This window comes from Capra hircus, chromosome 2, assembly GCF_001704415.2.
Source record: "Capra hircus breed San Clemente chromosome 2, ASM170441v1, whole genome shotgun sequence".
NCBI classification, from domain to species: domain Eukaryota; kingdom Metazoa; phylum Chordata; class Mammalia; order Artiodactyla; family Bovidae; genus Capra; species Capra hircus.
Window position 1 is genome coordinate 88,975,164 of NC_030809.1, and position 18,883 is coordinate 88,994,046.

The 18,883-nt window shown below is 43.3% G+C and overlaps 1 protein-coding gene across 1 annotated transcript in view; it reads left to right on the plus strand.

Moving 5' to 3' along the window:
- Positions 1-18,883, plus strand: part of KIF5C (kinesin family member 5C) — a 163,887-nt gene that overhangs the window by 88,121 nt on the left and 56,883 nt on the right. Inside the window, exon 11 of the mRNA XM_018062660.1 lies at positions 9,997-10,145. Coding sequence (XP_017918149.1) covers positions 9,997-10,145 — 149 coding nt within the window. The remainder of the gene's footprint in view (positions 1-9,996; positions 10,146-18,883) is intronic.

Consider the following 18,883-nt stretch of genomic DNA (forward strand, 5'->3'; position numbering starts at 1 on the left):
GCCAAAAGAAAAATTATGTTTTAAAACAATAGGTATGAATATGTCTTATCAAAGGTTATGATGTTAAAAAAAAATCCAAGCGTATTATAGATGTGATTGATGGTAATTCAGTGGAATTTTAGTTTTGTTTTCATGGAATTAATTCTAACTCGCAGGTTCTTCATGGAATTAAGTCTGACTCTCAGGTTCATGGAATTAAACCTTATCTCTCGGGTTCAAGCATATTCAACTCAAGACTGGTAACTACCAGTTACAAGTGGTAGTGCTGCTACTACCACCAGTAACTACTTCAATATTTGGAATCCATTGCAAATTTGCTGATAGACTAAATGTTAAAGAGCAGGGAGAAGTCCCGATGCTCACCCTGGGGCAAGAAATACAGCTGTATGCTGCGGAAAGGAGAGGATGGCCTCATCTCCTCGTCTTCAGAAACGTCTGAAGGACATTTCCTAGGTGTGTGGGGAGTGTTACTAGGTAGGCAGCAGGGACAGCCAGTAATGCTCCAGCAGCATTCCCCGGTACGCGTTAGCTCATCCCTCCCTTTTTTTTGGCTCTGCTGGGTCTTCATTGTGGTGTGCAGGCTTCTCTGGCTGTGTGAGCAGGCTTAGTTGTCCTGCAGCATGGGAGATCTTAGTTCCCCACCAGGGGTCGAACCTGTGTCCCCTGCATCGGAAGGAGGATTCTTAATCACTGAACCCCCAGGGAAGTCCCATCCCTTCCTTTCTTGACCTTCAGTCATGGTCTATCAGCCAGTGGTGTTGAGCTCCATCCTCCCTGCATGGCTGCCTGAGTGCTAGTCCCTAGAGTGCTTGCGTACTGTGGATGGGGCGATTCTGGGCATCTTCCGTGCTCAGTGAGCTGAGCCCAGAGCTGAGGTTGGGAGATGCAGACTTACTGACATCATCCCCTTCATGCAACTGTGTTATCTTTGGACAAGTTACCAGTTCTCTTCAGGCTCTGCCTTATGCCCGGGGCACTCCCGTCTCCCAGGAATGTGTGGTTATGCCTGAGAAGTGGTTTAAGATGCCTAGAGAAAAGACAGATGGTGGTGGGCATTCTGTATGGGAGATTGTTATGGCTTGTTGAAACCACATTAAACCCCAGTCATTTCCTGAACCCTCACAGAACATAGAATTAACCAGTTATGGCACCTGTGGGATGTCTGAATAAATAATAATCACACTGAACTGTTGTAGAACTAATATATTTCTTAAGTTGGATTTGGGTCCTCTATTTCCTCTGAAATCACTTCCTTAATTAGCCAAATGCTTAGGTCAGTGGGTTACAGAAGGATAGCACCTTCTTTTCTTAAGGGTCACGGGATACCTATAAACCAGTATCTGCTTATGAGAAGCATAGAATACTGTGGTGATCATCCTGCCTTCCCCATCTCTCTTGGTTTCTTTTAAAAAAAATTGTGGCCACGTCGTGCGGCATGTGTGATATCCGTTCCCCAGCCAGGGTGGGACCTGTGCCACCTGGCCTGGAAGCACGGAGTCTTACCCACTGGGCCGCCAGGGAAGCCCCTCTCCTGGTTTCTTAAACTTAAGCTTTGACAGTTTCCTCTGAAGACATTTTGGAGGAAACCAGCCCTGGATGCATTTATAAAGGGAACATCTCTTTAAAAAATATATTCCCACTCATAAAGCAAAGATACTTTACATCTTTGCAACCCAGAGTCTTCCTGGGGCACAGGCTCTGTCTCAAGGCTGTTGTTATTGGTGGGCATGTTGCAGCTGTCTAGAGGGAGAGTTTTAGGCATCAGTGAAAATGATGATTTACTTTCTTCTAATCTCAGTGAGGCCATCATAGCATCTTCATTATCAGTAGCACTTTTTTTTAAGGAACTAGCATGTGCCAGACATGTCAGAATCCTCATGGAAATTGTGTCAGGTAGGTGTCTCTCCCCTTTGTACAGAGGATGGGATTGGGATCTAGGCTCCAAGCCATCAGGTCCTGTCCCTGAGGCCACAAAGCTGGTAACCTGTGAGCTGTTACTGGACTGAGACTGTATCACCGGACCCGCAGCCTCTTCCATGTGGGCTGCCTGATCAGGGATCTAGATGATCATGGGCCTCTGGGGACGGTTACTCCAGCTTTGAACCTCAGCTCTGCTCCTGACTTTTTTCTCCCTTTTCCTTCTCTTGGAACCTCAGTCTCTTTGCCTGTAGGAAAAAGAAATAATAATATAATAACACCTACTTCTTAAAATTATTGGGAGGATTAGATGAGTTGCTTCAGTTTTTGCTCAGCACAAGGGCTGGCATGGAATATGGTGTCCCATAATTGCAAGTTCCTCTTTCCTCTGTCTTTGAACAGGCTTGGGAAAGTCACAGTCATGCATGTGGCTGGGCCAAATGTGACAAAAGGTACAGGATACAGCTTTAATGTAAGGATCAGGACTGAATGAAGCAGTAGAGTTAGATTTCTGCAATGAATGATGAACGAAATCTGATAATCTGATAATTAAATGCTGATAATTTGGGATGCCAGGAAATAAATAGTATGTCAATTATATTTTCAAATGAAATTGGTTGGTTTGTAATCTTTTGTCAGAGTCATCTGAATACTGGGCTCCATGAGGATAAGAATTAATTTATTACCAGCATCAGTGAGTGGCACCAACAAGCACCTAGGACAACTGGGACCCAGTAGGTGGTCAGTAGACAAACGTCATCAAACGAATGAGCAGACGAATCTAGTGCTTATTATGTAGGAATCCCGAACATTAGGGCAGTTGCTGTACTATGACACCACTATGTCCAAAAATTGGTTGAGGTTTAGATCTGATTTGTTTTCCTGCTTATAGTTAGAAATGTGTTACGTTTTGTTCCCTTTCCTCCATCTTCAAGTTAGTTAATGGATTCTTTAAGAACATCTAACTTCTCTACGGGGCCAATACTCTCTTTATTATTAAATACACACATTGAACCCAGTTACACAGCAGACATGAGTCTGAACCTCAGATTTGACATGGTACTGATAGCTAATGAGATTAAGCACTTTGAACTCAAAAAAGGCTGCCGGGCACCTCCCAAATTCAGTGTAATGAGTGTTCATTATGTTCTTGCTGCAGGGTGGCCACACCTACAGGCAGCACGAAGTTCCCTAGTTATCACCACATGGTTCTTTCAAGAACACAAAGAAAGTCCATGTTTGTTGTTGAGCCATACTGTATTGATGTTCTGAATAAAACAGTAGTGGGTCCTTTGAAGCAGTAGGAACATGACGGAGTGTACAGAGGCCTGAGGGCAGCTTCCGAATCCGCACTCTGCAGGATTCGAGATGACGTCCTAGAATTGAAAGGAAAAGATTTCACTGTGTCTGTTTGATTTCCGTGATGGTGGCTCTTCTCGTGGGTCAGGCCTGTCACTCTGTGTCCCCTGAATGCCCTGCATTGTGCTAGGAAAGGGGTACAACCATTTCCTGAGTTGTCACAGAGCTTTCAATCTGGTTGAGGAGGCAATACTTGAATTTCCAGGTGATGGAGAGTCAAAGAGCTGTCCTCTGTCAGGAAGCTGAACACTTGGCAGCTGTAATGGTTGGGGACTCAAATTAAAGCAGTTTCATTGATTCTTCTTTTTCATCTGGCTTCTAGCGTTTCATTTTCTAGTCTTTAATTACTCTTCCAAAGTACTTTATAGCACCATTCGAAAAGGATATTTTGAAGTTTTAGAAGTATAAACTCAAATCCCAATTATCTCGGAAGCCTGTTTAGTGTACCTTGATTTGGGGCAATAATGAGGAAAAGGGGAGGCCCCTGGGAGCAGACCAGTTTAGAAATAGCCTGAATCAGCACATCATTGATACCAAGTGTTTTGATTGATCCAGCATGAATAATTCAGAGGCTTTGTTTTATGTGTTAAATGTGAAAGAAGAATGGATCGTTCAGGAAAAGTAATATTCTTTTTTGTTTTTCCAGTATGCACTTTTCAGGAAAAAAACCCAAAAACTGTGCTGTTTCATGCTCAGTTTGATGGTAGCTGGATCAGGCAGAGCCTGAGAGGTGTATGTGCAACACGCATTTGTGCAGAGCTTGACAAGTTCCCTGCAGGACCAGAGCGAGAGCTTTGGCCAAGGGAGATGCTTAGCTACAGTTTTGACATACAATGGATTAAGACTCAAATCGGTTCCTGTTGGAGAGCCTGTTGCCAGAACACCCATAGGTTAATTTTTGCTCTTTGGAGGATGAGATATTGTGGATGACAGTTAATTTACCTGGATATCAAATCCTCATCCAGGTCCATCATTTCTTAATATTTCTTGGGAGACTAGAGTTTTTCAAAAGACCAGATTTAAAGCTCTTGGTTTCTGCTTCCCTACATCCCCCACTCACGAGCAGGGAAATGGTCTTACTGGGGAATGGGAAGGTGCTTTGTGGCAGGCACCTTTCCAGAAGAACGTTAGGTGTCTTACGTGGGCACTAGGACCTAGAATAGAGTAGAAGGTGTGATGGATTCATGTGGAAGCTTGATTAGGCTGTAGTAGCCCGTTATTTAATCTAACACTGACCTGGATGTTGTCGTGAAAGTGTGGTATAGATGCGGTTACCCTCTAGCAGCAGTTGACTTTAAGTAAACACATTATCCTCCATAATAGAGGTGTGCACCATCCAGTCAGATGGAGGCTGTAAGAGCAAAAAATGAGTTTTTTTGGAGAAGAGGAAATTCTTCCTCAAGAATGCAGCAACAATTTCTGCATGAGTTTCCAGTGAGCCAATTTCTTTAAATAGATAGCTAGACAGATGGATGGAAGGTATATCTTATGTATATATCAGATAGGGTATCTACTCATCCATCCATCTATATATCTGTTCTGTTGGTTCTGTTGCTCTGGAGAACCCTAACTGATAGAAAGGGATGCTAGACTACCCCGTCTCCCAACCCACAGTGGGAGGACCTCAGTCTTTTTGTCTCTCGCATATACCAGTCACAGTGTGGAATCATACATTACAGATTTATTCTATACATTGGAGGTCTGGGTTTGTCTAGAGCTCCTTGTCCAACTGCGAGAGGGAAGGAAAATGTTGAAAAACAAGAGGTAAGAAGGTACCAAGAGTAAACATCTTCCTGGCCTTTCCACGGGAGGCCAAGGTAATTTGAAGAAACTCCAATAGTATGTTTCTGTATCATTTAGAAGTGATCTTGGCCAGAAAGATGAGTATAGGCAATTATTGAGGCATAGAAGTTTACTGTCTCTTAGTAGCTCTTATTTATTTCACAATCTGGAAATTCTTATCTGATTTGATTTCTTTACACATCAGTTTATTTTTCTTATGTTGAGTATAACACGCATATAGTAAAGTAAATATAAGTATGCAACTCAGTAAAAATTTAACAAATGTATATACACATGTATCTGTCTTAGAAACCCAGCATCTTAGAAACCTCTGTTTCACACCCTCCCAGTCAGTACCCAACTCTCAGGGGTAGATGGCATCCTGATTTCTGTCAACATAGATAACTATTTGCTGTCCTTGAACTGTTTACAAATAAAGACATACAGTATTGTTTTGTATCTGGCTTCTTTTATGCAACATTGTTATCTTTGTTATCCCTACATTGTTAGATTATGAGCAGTTTATTTTTCGTAGGTATACAGTATTTTGTTGTATCAATATAGTATGTATGCATGCATGCTGTTCTTGATGGATATTTGGATTGTGTTCATCTTGGGGCTATTATAAATGAAGTTGCTATGACATTGATTGCCATGTCATTAGGTGAACATAGATCTTCATTTCTGTTAGTTATACACCTATGAGTATTTAGTTTTAATCGATAGTACCAAAGAGTTTTCCAAAATGATTGGAATAGTTTACACTCTGTCTAGTAGCAGGTGAGTGTTATAGTCATTGCACATCCTCACCAACACTTAGCATTATCAGTTTAAAAAATTTTAACTGTTCTATTAGGTGTGTAAATATATCTTTTTGTTATTTTTTTCCCTAAAGGCTAGTGACATTTGGCACACTTTTCTGGGTACAATTTATTGGCACTTTTTCTGTGAAGTTCCTGTTCAAATCTTTACTGGTGTTTTCACCAATTGTGTGCTTTTTTCTGATTGATTTATAGGGATTGTTCTGGATAAGTCCTTTGTCAGACACATGGATTGTTTGTATCTTTTCCCACTTTGTAGTTTATGTTTTAACTCCTTTAATGGTGACTTTTAATGAAGAGAGGTTTTTAATTTTAATGAAGTCAAGTTTATCTTTTCTTTCTGTTCTATTTGAGAAATGAATCTCTATCTACCCTAAGGTCTTAATGACATTCTCCTGTTTTCTTCTAGCAGCTTTGTTGTTTTGCCTTTCACATTTATGCATGTGATTCATCTGTATAGAATTTTTTATGAGTATTGGGGGAGTCAGTAAAGCACCAGACATTGAAAGGACCGTCCTTTCCCTCGGTGCTAGATGCACACCTTTGTTGTATATCAGATGGCTACAGGGCCGAGTGTCTGTGGGTAATCTATTCTGTTTCTATTCTAAAGTTTCTGGACTCTTTAATCAGTTTTAGTTACTGTGGCTTTATAATGCATTGATATTTCATCCTCTTTGTCCTTCAAAATTGTCTTTGCTATTGTTGGCCTTCTTTATTTCTATTATAAATCTTAGAAGCAGATTGTCAATTTCAATACATACATGCAAATCCGGAGAAGGCAATGGCACCCCACTCCAGTCCTCTTGCCTGGAAAATCCCATGGACGGAGGAGCCTGGTAGGTTGCAGTCCATGGGGTCGCTAAGGGTCGGACACGACTGAGAGACTTCACTTTCACTTTTCACTTTCATGCATTGGAGAAGGAAATGGCAACCCACTCCAGTGTTCTTGCCTGGAGAATCCCAGGGACGGGGGAGCCTGGTGGGCTGCCATGTGTGGGGTTGCACAGAGTCGGACACGACTGAAGCGGCTTAGCAGCAGCAGCAGCATGCAAGTCTCCTGAGATTTTGTTTCGGATTATTTTAAATCTGTAGAATGCATCTGGGATAGTTAATATCTTTCTAATCGGTGCTGGCTGGTTTCTTCCTGTCCTCCATTTAGGAGATGGAGAGGCATGATGGTCTGCCTCATCAATGACCGACTGGAGTCTGTTCAGGGCAGCAGCAGAGACATATTATTCTCGGTTCCAGATGGGAGTTGGGCTGTGTGTCTTCCGTCTGCTCCTCTGCATTGATTCCGTGCCGGCTCTGCTCTGCTCTGCTCTGCACCCTGGGGCAGTGACCAGCTTGGACAACTACAATGGGCTCCTTTGCCTCTGGCTTCCAGTTAGGTTCCACCAATGGGAGGGGAGCCTAGGCAGGTACTCAAAAAGAGAGAAGAGAGTGATGTCAGGGTATTAATTTCATGGCTTCTTCCATGAAGGGTCACTTCGGGTTGGCTGTGTTCCTAGACTAAAGGCTGTCAACAGCTTTGACAGGGCAGCATTTTTCTTTTAAGAGTTTAACAGTTTTAAAAATTTACTTAATTTTTTAAAATTGAAGCATAGCTGATGTATGATATTGTCAGTGTATAAGTTAGAGGTATACAATACAGTGATTCACAATTTTAAAAGGTTATTTTCTATTTGTAGTTATTATGAAATATTTATTATATTCCCTGTGCTACACAATATATCCTTGTAGCTTATTTATTGTATGTATAGTGGTTTGTCCCTCTTAATTCCCTACCCCTGCCTTGCCCTTCCCCCCTTCCCTCTCCCCACTGGTAACCACTTGTTTGGTCTCTGTATCTGCGAGTCTAGACAGCTTTCCTCTTATAGTTCCCTTCCTCTGGGCCCCCTTCAGCCTAAGAGTGGTAACGGATCCCCCCATCACTATTGTGTGTGTTTGAGTGTGTGTGTGTGTGTGTGTGTGTGTGTGTGTTAGTCGCTCAGTCGTGTCTGACACTTTGTGACCTCATGGACTACAGCTCGCCAGGCTCCTCTGTCCATAAAATTCTCCAGGCAAGAATACTGGAGTGGGTTGCCATTTCCTTCTCCAGGGGATCTTCCCGACCCAGGGATTGAACCCAGGTCTCCTGCATTGCAGGCAGATGCTTTACCATCTGAGTTACACCTGTTATCCCTTGTTATTTCCCATCACCCTTACCATACCTTTGTTAAACTCTTCCCAATTTGAGAAGACTGTTTCCTGCCAGGACTCTGATTACTGCAGAAGTGGGAGAAAAAGAATTTTCTCAACAACTTTAAGAGAACTTTGAGAATAAGGATCAGTTATAACCTTGTTGGGTCTGCTCACAAAATTGTACTTCTGGCTAAACCTGCCAGATTACAGCATAAAGGCTGTATGCTTCTGCTTCTGGTATCCTTGGAAATCATCAAGAGACTCTGTGGTATGATAAGTAAGATTAGTAGCCAAAGAGTATATCCTTAAATGTCCATAAGCACTTCAGCCATAGGTTATTTTTCACTTTCTGACTTAACTCAGTTAAAATGGATGCTGGAGTGTTTGTGCTTGTATCTGAGGAACATCTGTGACACTGCCTAAGGATGTTGGGGGAGTGGTGAGGTGAGAGTGTCAACTTGGCACAGACTTTAAAGTAGCAATAAAGTTGCTACTATTTGAAAACAGTCGAAACATTTCTGGAGACAGCAGCCATAAGCTACAGTGAGAGGGAGAATTATACCAATTCTTAAGTCGAGTCTTTCATAGAAATCGTTTTAACTCTTCTTTTGACAGTTGGGTCATTTAATTGTCTGCTTTAGAAATTAATTCATAGAGTGACATCTGCTGCACTGGTGAGGATCGCTGAATTTCTTTTACTGAAATAGAAATCGTGTCCAAAATGTCATTTCCTGACCACAGTGTTTAACCCGAATCACACATCAGATAGCGCTGGCAAATGTGACAGGACAAGAACTGGTGGGAGTGAAAAATGAAAAAGTCAGTAGCAAATAAAACAGGATAGCACAGAAATGAAGTGTTTACTTCTTAAAAAGTATATAATAAGTAGAGTTCTGCCATCATGAATTTGCTTTTCAATTGGACAGACCTTGTGTGCTCATTTCTGTGCATAGTTGGTGAGTCATGTATTTTGTTTTCATTACTGACTGGAGCTGGCACTGCCTTGATTTACTGTCCAGAGTTCCGCTGGGGCATCACACCCCGCTCCAGGCCATCTGCCCTGGGTGGTCACTCTTTATACCACAAGTGGCAAAATGGTGGCCATTAGACTTGTTTGTGTATCCCACACATCAGTTTGAAAAATTATATTGAACTGGGATATACGAAGAAAAATCTCTATTTCTGACTTTTCTTGAAAAAAATGGGATGATCTGAGAAAAGTGGGCCCTCTGCTCCTTTTTGGTGATGGGATGGTGGGAGAGGATGTGGTCAGCTCGGAGCCGTGGTTTCACCTGGCCACCCTGAGTTGGTAAAGGGACCATCTGTCCCTGGAGGCATGTGTTGACATGTGTTCAGTACCTTAGGGATGATGCTAAGGTACCAAATGAGAGTAAGAGAAAGAATTGATTTGTCCGTATGTATATTGTTATGAGAAACTGTAAACTCTAAGGCCAGAGACCTTGTCTCGTTTATCTTGATAAATCCCCAGTGTTTCATAGACGTTAATTGAATTGAAAGGAAGCTCTTCTTGGGCAGAGGACTCTGAAAGTGGCATGCAAGATGCTTAAAGAGGATGCTGAATGTCTGAAAAGCTAGGCTATCGCCACAGGGGGGTTCTAAGAACGTAGGCCAAAGTGGTAGCAGCGAGAATAGAAATGGTGGCAGAGGGAACCGAGAAAGACTCGAGACGAATTCGATGGAAATCCCATTGGGTCTAGAGATAGGCAGGGGGGAAAGGAGAGAAGAAAAGGAAAAGGTGAGTTTTGCAGCCTTAGGAATAGTGGGGCCATTAAAGCAGGGTGGTAGGAAAAGCTCTAGCTTGCTCCCTAAGACCTAATTTTCTGGTGTGAAAGGAATTTGAAGTTTAATTGTATTCCTGATTTAGCAAATGCTAGTAACTCTGCTCAGAATTTTTCCCTTATGTTTTTCACACCAGGGCTAAGACCATCAAGAATACTGTCTCCGTGAACCTGGAACTGACGGCTGAAGAATGGAAGAAGAAATACGAGAAAGAGAAAGAGAAAAATAAGACTTTGAAAAATGTTATCCAGCATCTGGAGATGGAGCTAAACAGATGGAGAAATGGTAAGGACGAAGGAGATGTGAGTGCGTGCTTTTCTCCCCCCATGACTATTGATGTCCTGGGACACTTGGGAAAGAGTGGATGATGGTGGAGCTTGGTCTGGCCTTTCGGCAAGCCGTGTGAACAAGCAGATGTTTTCCCTGGCACTGATCCCTGCCCCCACCCTGTCACTTGACTGACATCCATTCCTAGTGTGGGCAAGTGACTGTCTGCAAGCTTGCCTTAATCTGCTTCCATCGAGATGTGCCTCTATCCGTTACTGTAATTCACTCTCCGGTAGCCACATTTGAGGTGTAGAGGGTGGTGTTTGAGATTTGGGGGTTTTGATTGCTTTTGATTAGATGAAAAATGTCATTCTCTCCTCTGTGAGTTTTATAATTGATTTGGAGTTAAAAGTCACCTCTGGCAAATGTTTGCTTTTTTTTTTTGGCCCAACTCATCTTCATGCTCTGCTTCTTCAGAGCTAGAAATAGAGGATTCCTGAAGAAGCTCGGTCCTAAAATGGAGTCTCAAAGGCTTGTTTCGTGACTCATATCTCTTTTTCCCTTAAGCATTCTCTTTGGTGTGTTCTCCTCAAAGAAAATATCTTAGAGAGCTGACGTGCAGTGGTGGGTGGACTATGGGTGAGGTGTTGGAGAAGGGTTTCCACGTACAGACAGATCATTTCAGTGGTTTTTGCTTTGTGTTGGAGGTTAGCAGGCACAAGTCCTGTTTCTATCCGCCACCCCCCCCTTTCTCCCCATGGAAACAAGGTAGCTTGGTGTGTGTGGTGGGAGATAGTGGATGGTTGGTGTTGGTATTTATTTCAGATGCTGCATCAGGTCTCAATCTTGGGTGACTGTGGGAGCCTGGCGGCCGCTGTGCAAAATCCAAAAGTAACCTGCCTGCTTGGAAGTGCACAGTTAGCAGCAGATGTCTTATGATTATATGCTTGCCTCTGTTTTTGCTAGGAGGGGTGGGTGTCAATGAGCTACTGTTCAATTGAAGAACAATTACGTGGCCAACGAGGATTCAAGAGAGGCTCAAGAAATGACCTAGTGGCCTAAATAACATGATTCTTTTCTTTGGGGGCGATTTTCTAGCTGCACATGTGTTCTGAAAGCTGCTAGAATAATTGAACAATTCAGCATCTGCGGCTGGTGGATGACTTCTTGCAATTTGGCAGTAAGAGAGTGGGGAGGGGTGCTTGGAAAGGCGGGGAGCGCCCTGTGAAATTTTGTTCTATTTCTGTGATCCTCTTGGGTCATTTCTCTGCTGGACACCTGGAACATTCAATGAAACCTTTTGGCAAAAGAGGGGCACTGGCCTTAGAAGCATCATGGTGTAGGCAACTAACCTTGTTCTTTTCTTTCCTGTCCTTTGCCAAGCACCAACCCAGCCCTGCAGTTTTCCATCCTTCGGTCACTGTCATCTTGGGTCTGCCCACTGCCCTTTTTGCCTGGCCAATGCTTATCTTTTTATCTCTTTTGGTTACTCTGCCCTGCTCTTGAACTAGTCACTTGGCCTCATTTCATCCACTTTGCAAATCTACTCAGAAATCTACTGTTTTTCACATCCTGTGAGGTGAGATCCTACCTAAGCCCTTAACTTACATAATTCAGGAAAACTAACATGTGCTTTCTGACACATGATAGATTTTCGTAAGTGTATGTTAAGTAAACCTGTGTTAAAGGCAGTGCCAGGGATTAGAGGGTGAGCCGTCAGCCACAGTCTCTGCCCTCGCAGAGCTTACAGACTGGTGAGGGAGACAGTCTCCAAGCACGATCACTACATGTGCCAAGAAGGGAGAGGATAAAGTGTCGAGGGCAATTACAGAAGAAGGCCCTGAGCTTGACTCGAGTCAGCAAAGGTTTCCTTCAGTAAGTTCCAAGAGAAACAGAGCAGTTGGTTGAGCAAACTAGGAGGTGAGGGTGGAAATGGGGGTGGGGTAGGGGAGCCAGGCTTACATGCCCTGAGGGGGAGGGAGCATGAAGGCCAGGGTGGAGAGCTGGGGTGGGCCAGCTCCGAACTGCAATGGGCAAGAGCAGCAGGCAAGTCTGGGCAGTACTCGTTCAGGATTCTGGTCATTATCTCAGAAGCAGTGAAAAGCCATTCAAGGATATCGGATGATGAGATTTGCCTTTTTGAAGACCCATTGGTTGTGTTGGAGGGTGGACTGGAGGGCCTAGGAAGAGCGCTGGGACCTGAGGTGGCCCTCCAGGCCTGAGACTTAGTCACTGAATTGAGAGACAGGGTGGTGGAAAGGGAGAGAGATGGGCAGACCAGAGAGGTATTTAGGAGGTGAAACCAGCCAGGCTTGGTGAGGCTGGTGGCTGTAGGGAGAGACAGCATCAAGGTTTCTGGCTTGCCGAGTTGGATGGAGGGCAGAGCCACCCACTGAGACAAGAAATGGGGGAGGAGAATTGGAAGTGAGAAGTGGGAGATGATGAGGGGAGTTTGAGGGGAGTCTGTGGAACATCCAGGTGAAAATGCCAGGTAACAAGTTATGTCAGAGTGTCTGGAGCTCTAGGGAGCTTCTTGAGTGATGAAGAAAAATATGTGGGTCGTGGATTTTTTTTTTTTAATGTATGGCTAGCATAATTTTCATGTACATTAAATGTGAGGCATTTTTAAAGTCTTTATTGAATTTTCTACAGTATTGTTTCAGTTTTATGTTTTGATTTTTTTGGCTGTAAGACATGTGAGGCCCTACCTCTGATCAGGGATCGAACCCACAACCTCTGAGTTGCAAGACAAAGTTTTAACCACTGGACTGCTAGGGAAGTCCCTGGGAGTCATGGATCTTTAGGACATAATTGAAGGTATAGGTAGGGATGAGGTCCTCTCTGGGCTCTGAAGAGAGGAGAGGGAAGAGGAGAGGGAGGTTCTTGAGAGACCCCTCCATTCATCCCCATGTTAACATGTAATCACTGAGTGATTAAGAGAAGGGAGCTCTCTGGAGTTCTGTCCTGCAAGCTGACATTTTAAAGGATTTTTTTTTTTTTCTGGAAGTGAAAGTTTTCAAATATAGAGAACCTACTGAAGTGGTATAAAACTTTCAGACAGGAAGTGAGGCAGGTGGAGGCATGGTGAGGTGGTCCTTTGACTGGGTGTGAGTGAAGGATTATTTTAAGGATTAACTACTCATCCAACAAAAACGCAGAGGCTTTCTGTTCTGTTTGGAGACCATGTGTGTCTTTTAGGCAGGATATGAGACTTGCCCAAGCTGACTCCACAGGGTGCTCCTGAGTTCATTCTTTTCCTGTTGTGGGCGCATCCTGCATGCTGCCCTTGTGGTTTGTGTTTAGGCTGGGGAGATGAGTGTGAAAAGAAGGGACTGGAATTTCCCCCAGTGTGTCCTGTGCATTCTGATTCCTCATGGTCACGATGGCACGGCTGGTTGGTGTCAACTAGAGAGCTGGAATTTTGAAGGTTCAATCCCTAGATTAGGAAGATCCCCTGAAGAAGGAAAGAGCAACCCACCTCAGTATTCCTGCCTGGAAAATCCCACAGACAGAGGAGCCTGGCGAGCTACAGCCCATGGGGTCACAAAGAGTCAGACATGACTCAAGTGATTTAGCACACGCTTGGAGAGGGGCGGGAAAGGTAAAAGAATATGATGTCTCAGTGGCCAGTCTGGTCCAGGCAGATACCGTAAATAAGTGAAGGGAGGTACATCTGATACAGTTGCCGCAGGGGAGAGCATTCCCTGCCCAAAGTCATTTCAAAGCTGTGAAGTACTCTATTACATGCTGGTAGTCTGGTCCCTACCCCAGCCCACCCCACCTAAATGCTCCTAGCTTAATGGGTTACTTCAGATGCGAGCCTTGCCATTTTCTCCTCTGGGTATAATACAACATTGATCCTCAGCATATTGACCTGTGGCTCATAATGCACGTACTACACTAAGCCTTAATTCATTTCTGCCACTGCCATTCCAGCACTGTGGCCCGGGGCATGTGCTTGGGGGCTTAAGATAGGGGGCACACCTTGTTTTTATAAATTAAGAGTGGGGAGAACCACCCACTCTCCTGGCTCCATTCCCCACTGGTCCAATGAGGGTTCCGAAGATAAAAAGAGAAAGGAGAAACTGTATTCCGTATCTTGCAATAATCCATAATGGAAAAGAATCTGAAAAGGAGTAGATATATATGTGTAACTGAATCACTTTGCTATATACCTGAAAATAACGCAATGTTGTAAACTACCTATGCTCCAATTAAAAAAAAAAAAAGCTATGAGAGACTCATAGAACTAAAAGAACAGCTGAGGAACGGGGCTTCTGAGGGGCCACACCTCGAGTGAATCCTCTCTGGACGTGTTTCTGTCCTTGTCATGTATATTGGAGACCCAGAGCCCCAGGAGAGAAGGAGGAGATTGTGCTGGGTGGTGTGCTTGGGCTGGGGAAGGACAGGGCACCCTAATGTGTTGTCTGACCACAGCTGCACTCCTGCGGTGAGGGGGTGGGTAATGCTTCACAATGCAGTCGAGGCGCTGTTATGAGAATGGGTGTTGAGTGGCTAAAAAACAACGCATGTCCCCCAGAATGTACTAGTGACATCTTGTGGGCGGAAATCCACGGGCAGACTCTTCAAATCTGGAGGCTCTGTTGGCAGCTTTTAGCCTCATGGAAATGCATTCAGCCTACATGCTTAAGGACAGATAGAGGGAGTGGGCAGCTGTCAGAAATAGGATCTTTCTTTTTTTTTTTCCCTACTCTGTTACTTGTTGATCATATGTATGGAAAGGACTCAAACCATTCTGTAAAGGAGTTGAATTCAGCTTCCAGTCCACCACTGCCTGGCCCCTGCTCCCATCTCTGGTCCCTCCTCAATCTATCAAGAAGACTCTGGACAGGAGGATGGGGAAGGAAGGCTGAGGGCCCAGGGCCATGATGCTAGAGGAAAGTTGAGTCCATTGTTTCCTGTTGTTGCTAGGTCAGTCTTTACCCATGCCCTCTTCTCTGGTACGACTTTGAATTTTGTCCTTGAAAGAAATGACCACTTTTTACAAGAGCTTAAGTCAGAGAAGGATCCCTGAAAATCTGAGGGTCAGACGTGCAGGGAAATAATCTGAGGATATGGTGCATCTACAGTGTGTCTTGCATAATTAAATATAATATTAATGAACAGAGTGGATACAGTCATGCAAAGAAACTATTTCATCACAGGCTGAGAAGGTGTGGAAAAACCAGCAATCTCTAAAGCAGATTGGTTCTCCAGATTTAAAACCTGCCAGGACAGTGGCCTTGGTTCCCTAAGTAGCTGAATCTGTAACCTTGAGGCTGGTGGGTGCTTTGTGGAACTGTGCGAGTTCTGCAGTTGGAACACAGTTTGCTCCTGGGGCATTAAATATTTAGAAGATGTGCTGCTCCTTGGATTTCTGATTATTGTAGAAGCTCAGAAGTTAGCATTTCATTTGAGAGATCTAATTTGTTAGGCTCTCTTCCTTCTTTCGAGAGACAACCAAACACTCGTAGAAATGCTGACTGCTAGGAGAATCGTGTGGCCTGTGTAAGAAGAATGTAAAGCAGATGCTGACTCCTGGGTAACCAGTTTATTAGAAAATTACTGCAGAAGGGATGAGAGAATGTCTTAAGCTTCTTACAATATTTTGAGCAGCTAGGGTAAGAGATGCTACGTGTGTGCAAAATAATCCCATAAAGAAATGAGGTTTTTTTTTTTTTTTTAAACCTTCCATTTATACAATGACATCTTGTATCCTGCTGCTCTCACCCTTCTGGCAACTTAAAAGATTTCCTTTTTCCTTTCTTTGATATAGAAATTACCTGCCATTAGGTCTGCCACTGGGCCTGTTTAATTGGTATTAAAAGAAAGTACCTCCTTTGCCAGATCTGATCTGGTTTCTGGTGGAAGCTGTGAGTGACCAGCCAATATATGCCCTGGAGTTGCAGAGAGAAGGCAATTACCTTACTATATTCTCCGGAGGCTTTAGGGGCTTGACTTATGAAAAGGATAACTGGCTTGTTGCTATTTCATGTGTGAAATTTTAATGAATTACTGGCTGTCTAATGGTTTTCTTTCTTTTTTATTTTATTTTTTTAACAAAAACCCGAAAAACCTGTTTTAGAATTTTTTAACTAATAGTGCTAACAAGATTTTTTGATTAGTCTGTCATTCTTATTTATTGCAATTGATGGATTTCTATTTTTTGTGGAAATGTTATTTATGGCCTCTGGGGGTTTTGCTTTTATAATTAAAATGCTCTGTAAACCTTATAGGTGTGCTCCAACTAAACACTCCTGTGTACACACAAATCTCTTTAGTCCTTAAAGGTAATTACATCTGACAATAGGAAATGCCAGAATGCTTATGTAAAGAAGGAAGTCTTTTCTTGAGGTGGGGGTTGGGGGGGAACCTTTCATTCTGAAAAATAAGATGCTTTACAATATTACAAGCCCTTTCTCTATGGACAGCAAGTATAAATCCTCAAGGGATAAACTAAGAGAAATTTGCTTTTCACATAAAGGAGAGTAAAAATAAAAATAGATACTGGTCTTCGTTTGTGGTCCTTTCCCCTTCTCCCACCAGATTTCAGGGCATTATTTCTCCAGGATTTGTTTGCAGCTGTCTTCCACGTTATGATTGGTTATTCTGTAATCACCTGGTGGTACTTCTCTGGAGACCCGGTCTGCTGCAGTGCAGGGAATATTCTCCATTAATGCCGTGAGATTGCCATGGAGACAGATTGCCTGGTGTCGGGTCCTGCCGAGGGTTGGGAATTTACAATCCCCAGGCGTGTTTGTGAGCTGGACAGTGTAGTTACCAGGGACGCTTCTGGAAGTCATTTTCTGGGTCCTTTGAAGGGCAGCAGTGTTTGGGAAAACTGGCTCTTGATTCCTCCCTGGGCAGGAGCTGTACTCTCCCCAGCAGACACCCGCTGCTTTTGTTGCTGCGTGTTGCTGCTTTGTTCTTCTCGGCCCGAAAGGCTGCTGCAAAAAATAATCTTGACTGCCTGACCTTTAGAATAAAAACTGGGATGGGCTCGCTGTTCAGATGTAGCTTTGTGGGGGACATGTTGACGCTTTGATTGAGAGAGTTGTTCAAGGGAAACCAGAAGGCCTGGTATAGGTTTCAAATATTGTTTTCATAATAAAAATAAACCCGAAAGGCACTCTCACGGCTATACTGTATTTTATTTTGGGAACTGAGCTCTAACCACTAACGGTATTGTCAGGATCCCAGAGACACTAATCTCAGAATAAGTAAAAATAATATTTTATGTACAAACCCTGAAACGTTGACACCTGGTCAGGGAGTGGAGGGGATAAGAAATGGATTTTTGTGTTTTTTACACACACTGTTTTAATTAATCTTTAGAACAATGCTATGTTCAAAGCACTGGTATTTCCTTGCCTTTACAGAAAACAAAGCCAGAAGTTAAGTGGGAGATGGCTTGTGATTAGCTGAATCTGCGGAAGGTGCGGGTAGCTGAGTGTCCCGCTATGGCCCTGACCGTGTTTATGTAGCATCTGTTGGTCACTTCAGGTGCCTCCCAGAGCAGTGCTGACTGGCTTGTTGAACCTTTCTAATCTGGAACAACCGTGGTCGTACTTTGTGATGCTACAATTTTTCAGTGCCAGAAGAGGGCAGCTTTAGGGGTAGTCAAGCCTATGGCTTTTGGTTACAGCAGGTCACCCACTGCTAGGTTGTGGGGTTCATCCCTGACTCCTCCTCCCACCAAACAAATGAAAATATGCACTGGATAACTCCTTGGAAACAAAAAAACTGAAAGTCATTCAGTTGTGTCTGACTCTGTGACTCTGTGGACTGTAGCCCACCAGGATCCCTTGTTCATGAAATTCTCCAGGCAAGAATATTGGAGTGGGTAGCTATTCCCTTCTCTGGGGATCTTCCTGAGCCAGGGATGGAAGCCGAGTCCCCTGCATTGCAGGCAGATTCTTGACCATCTGAGCCACCAGGCAAGCCCCAGGCAACTCCTTAGCTGACCCAGTCTCACGGTATCACTGCTTCTCTGGGCATTCGGAACCAAAGAGCACAGAGTTTCGGATGCCTCTTTTAGATGTTTTTATGTCATACCTCTGGACTTGGCCTGAACTGGCCTGTGGACAGTATGACTATATTCTGCCTGCCTTCTGGTCCAGTGCAATTAAGAATTTCCTCTTTATAAGATTTAACTGGAAGATTTAACTGCTCTGGATTGCCCTGTTCATAAATTTCAGAAGCTAGAACTGAAAAATTAGATGTACAGTCATGATCCAAGTGGGAGAAGGACGTTTACAAAGTGTTAATGGTGAAATTCTCTTAAGAAGGAACAGAATTGGAAGGTAGAGGTGAAAGAGGGCTTTCAAATTTTAGTATATACTATACAGTTAGAAAAAGACACATATATTTATATTTATAATTTTATATTTATAATGTTTTAAACAAACAGAAAAAAAAAACTTGGAAACTAAATAGAACACTGTACAGCTTTTATAGCCCATGGACTTAGCAGGCTGTAGAGAATATAGGTGCTTTAATTGGATGAAATCCAGTTTGCACACTAAGATTGCTGATAGATGCTTTAAACCAAGAATTAGAACTGAATGAAATATTGATTTGGTTCAGGTTCAGTTCAAAGGCTACTCTGATATTCTGGTTTTGTTTCAGGTCAATAATTTTAGAAAAAGGCTTAGGTACAGTACAGTCCGGTTGAGCTTTAGAAGGAAAAACAGTTGGCTCAGTTTTATATTCAGCAGAGTAATAATTTATTCCAGGTTTTGGCTCAAGTTGCTGCT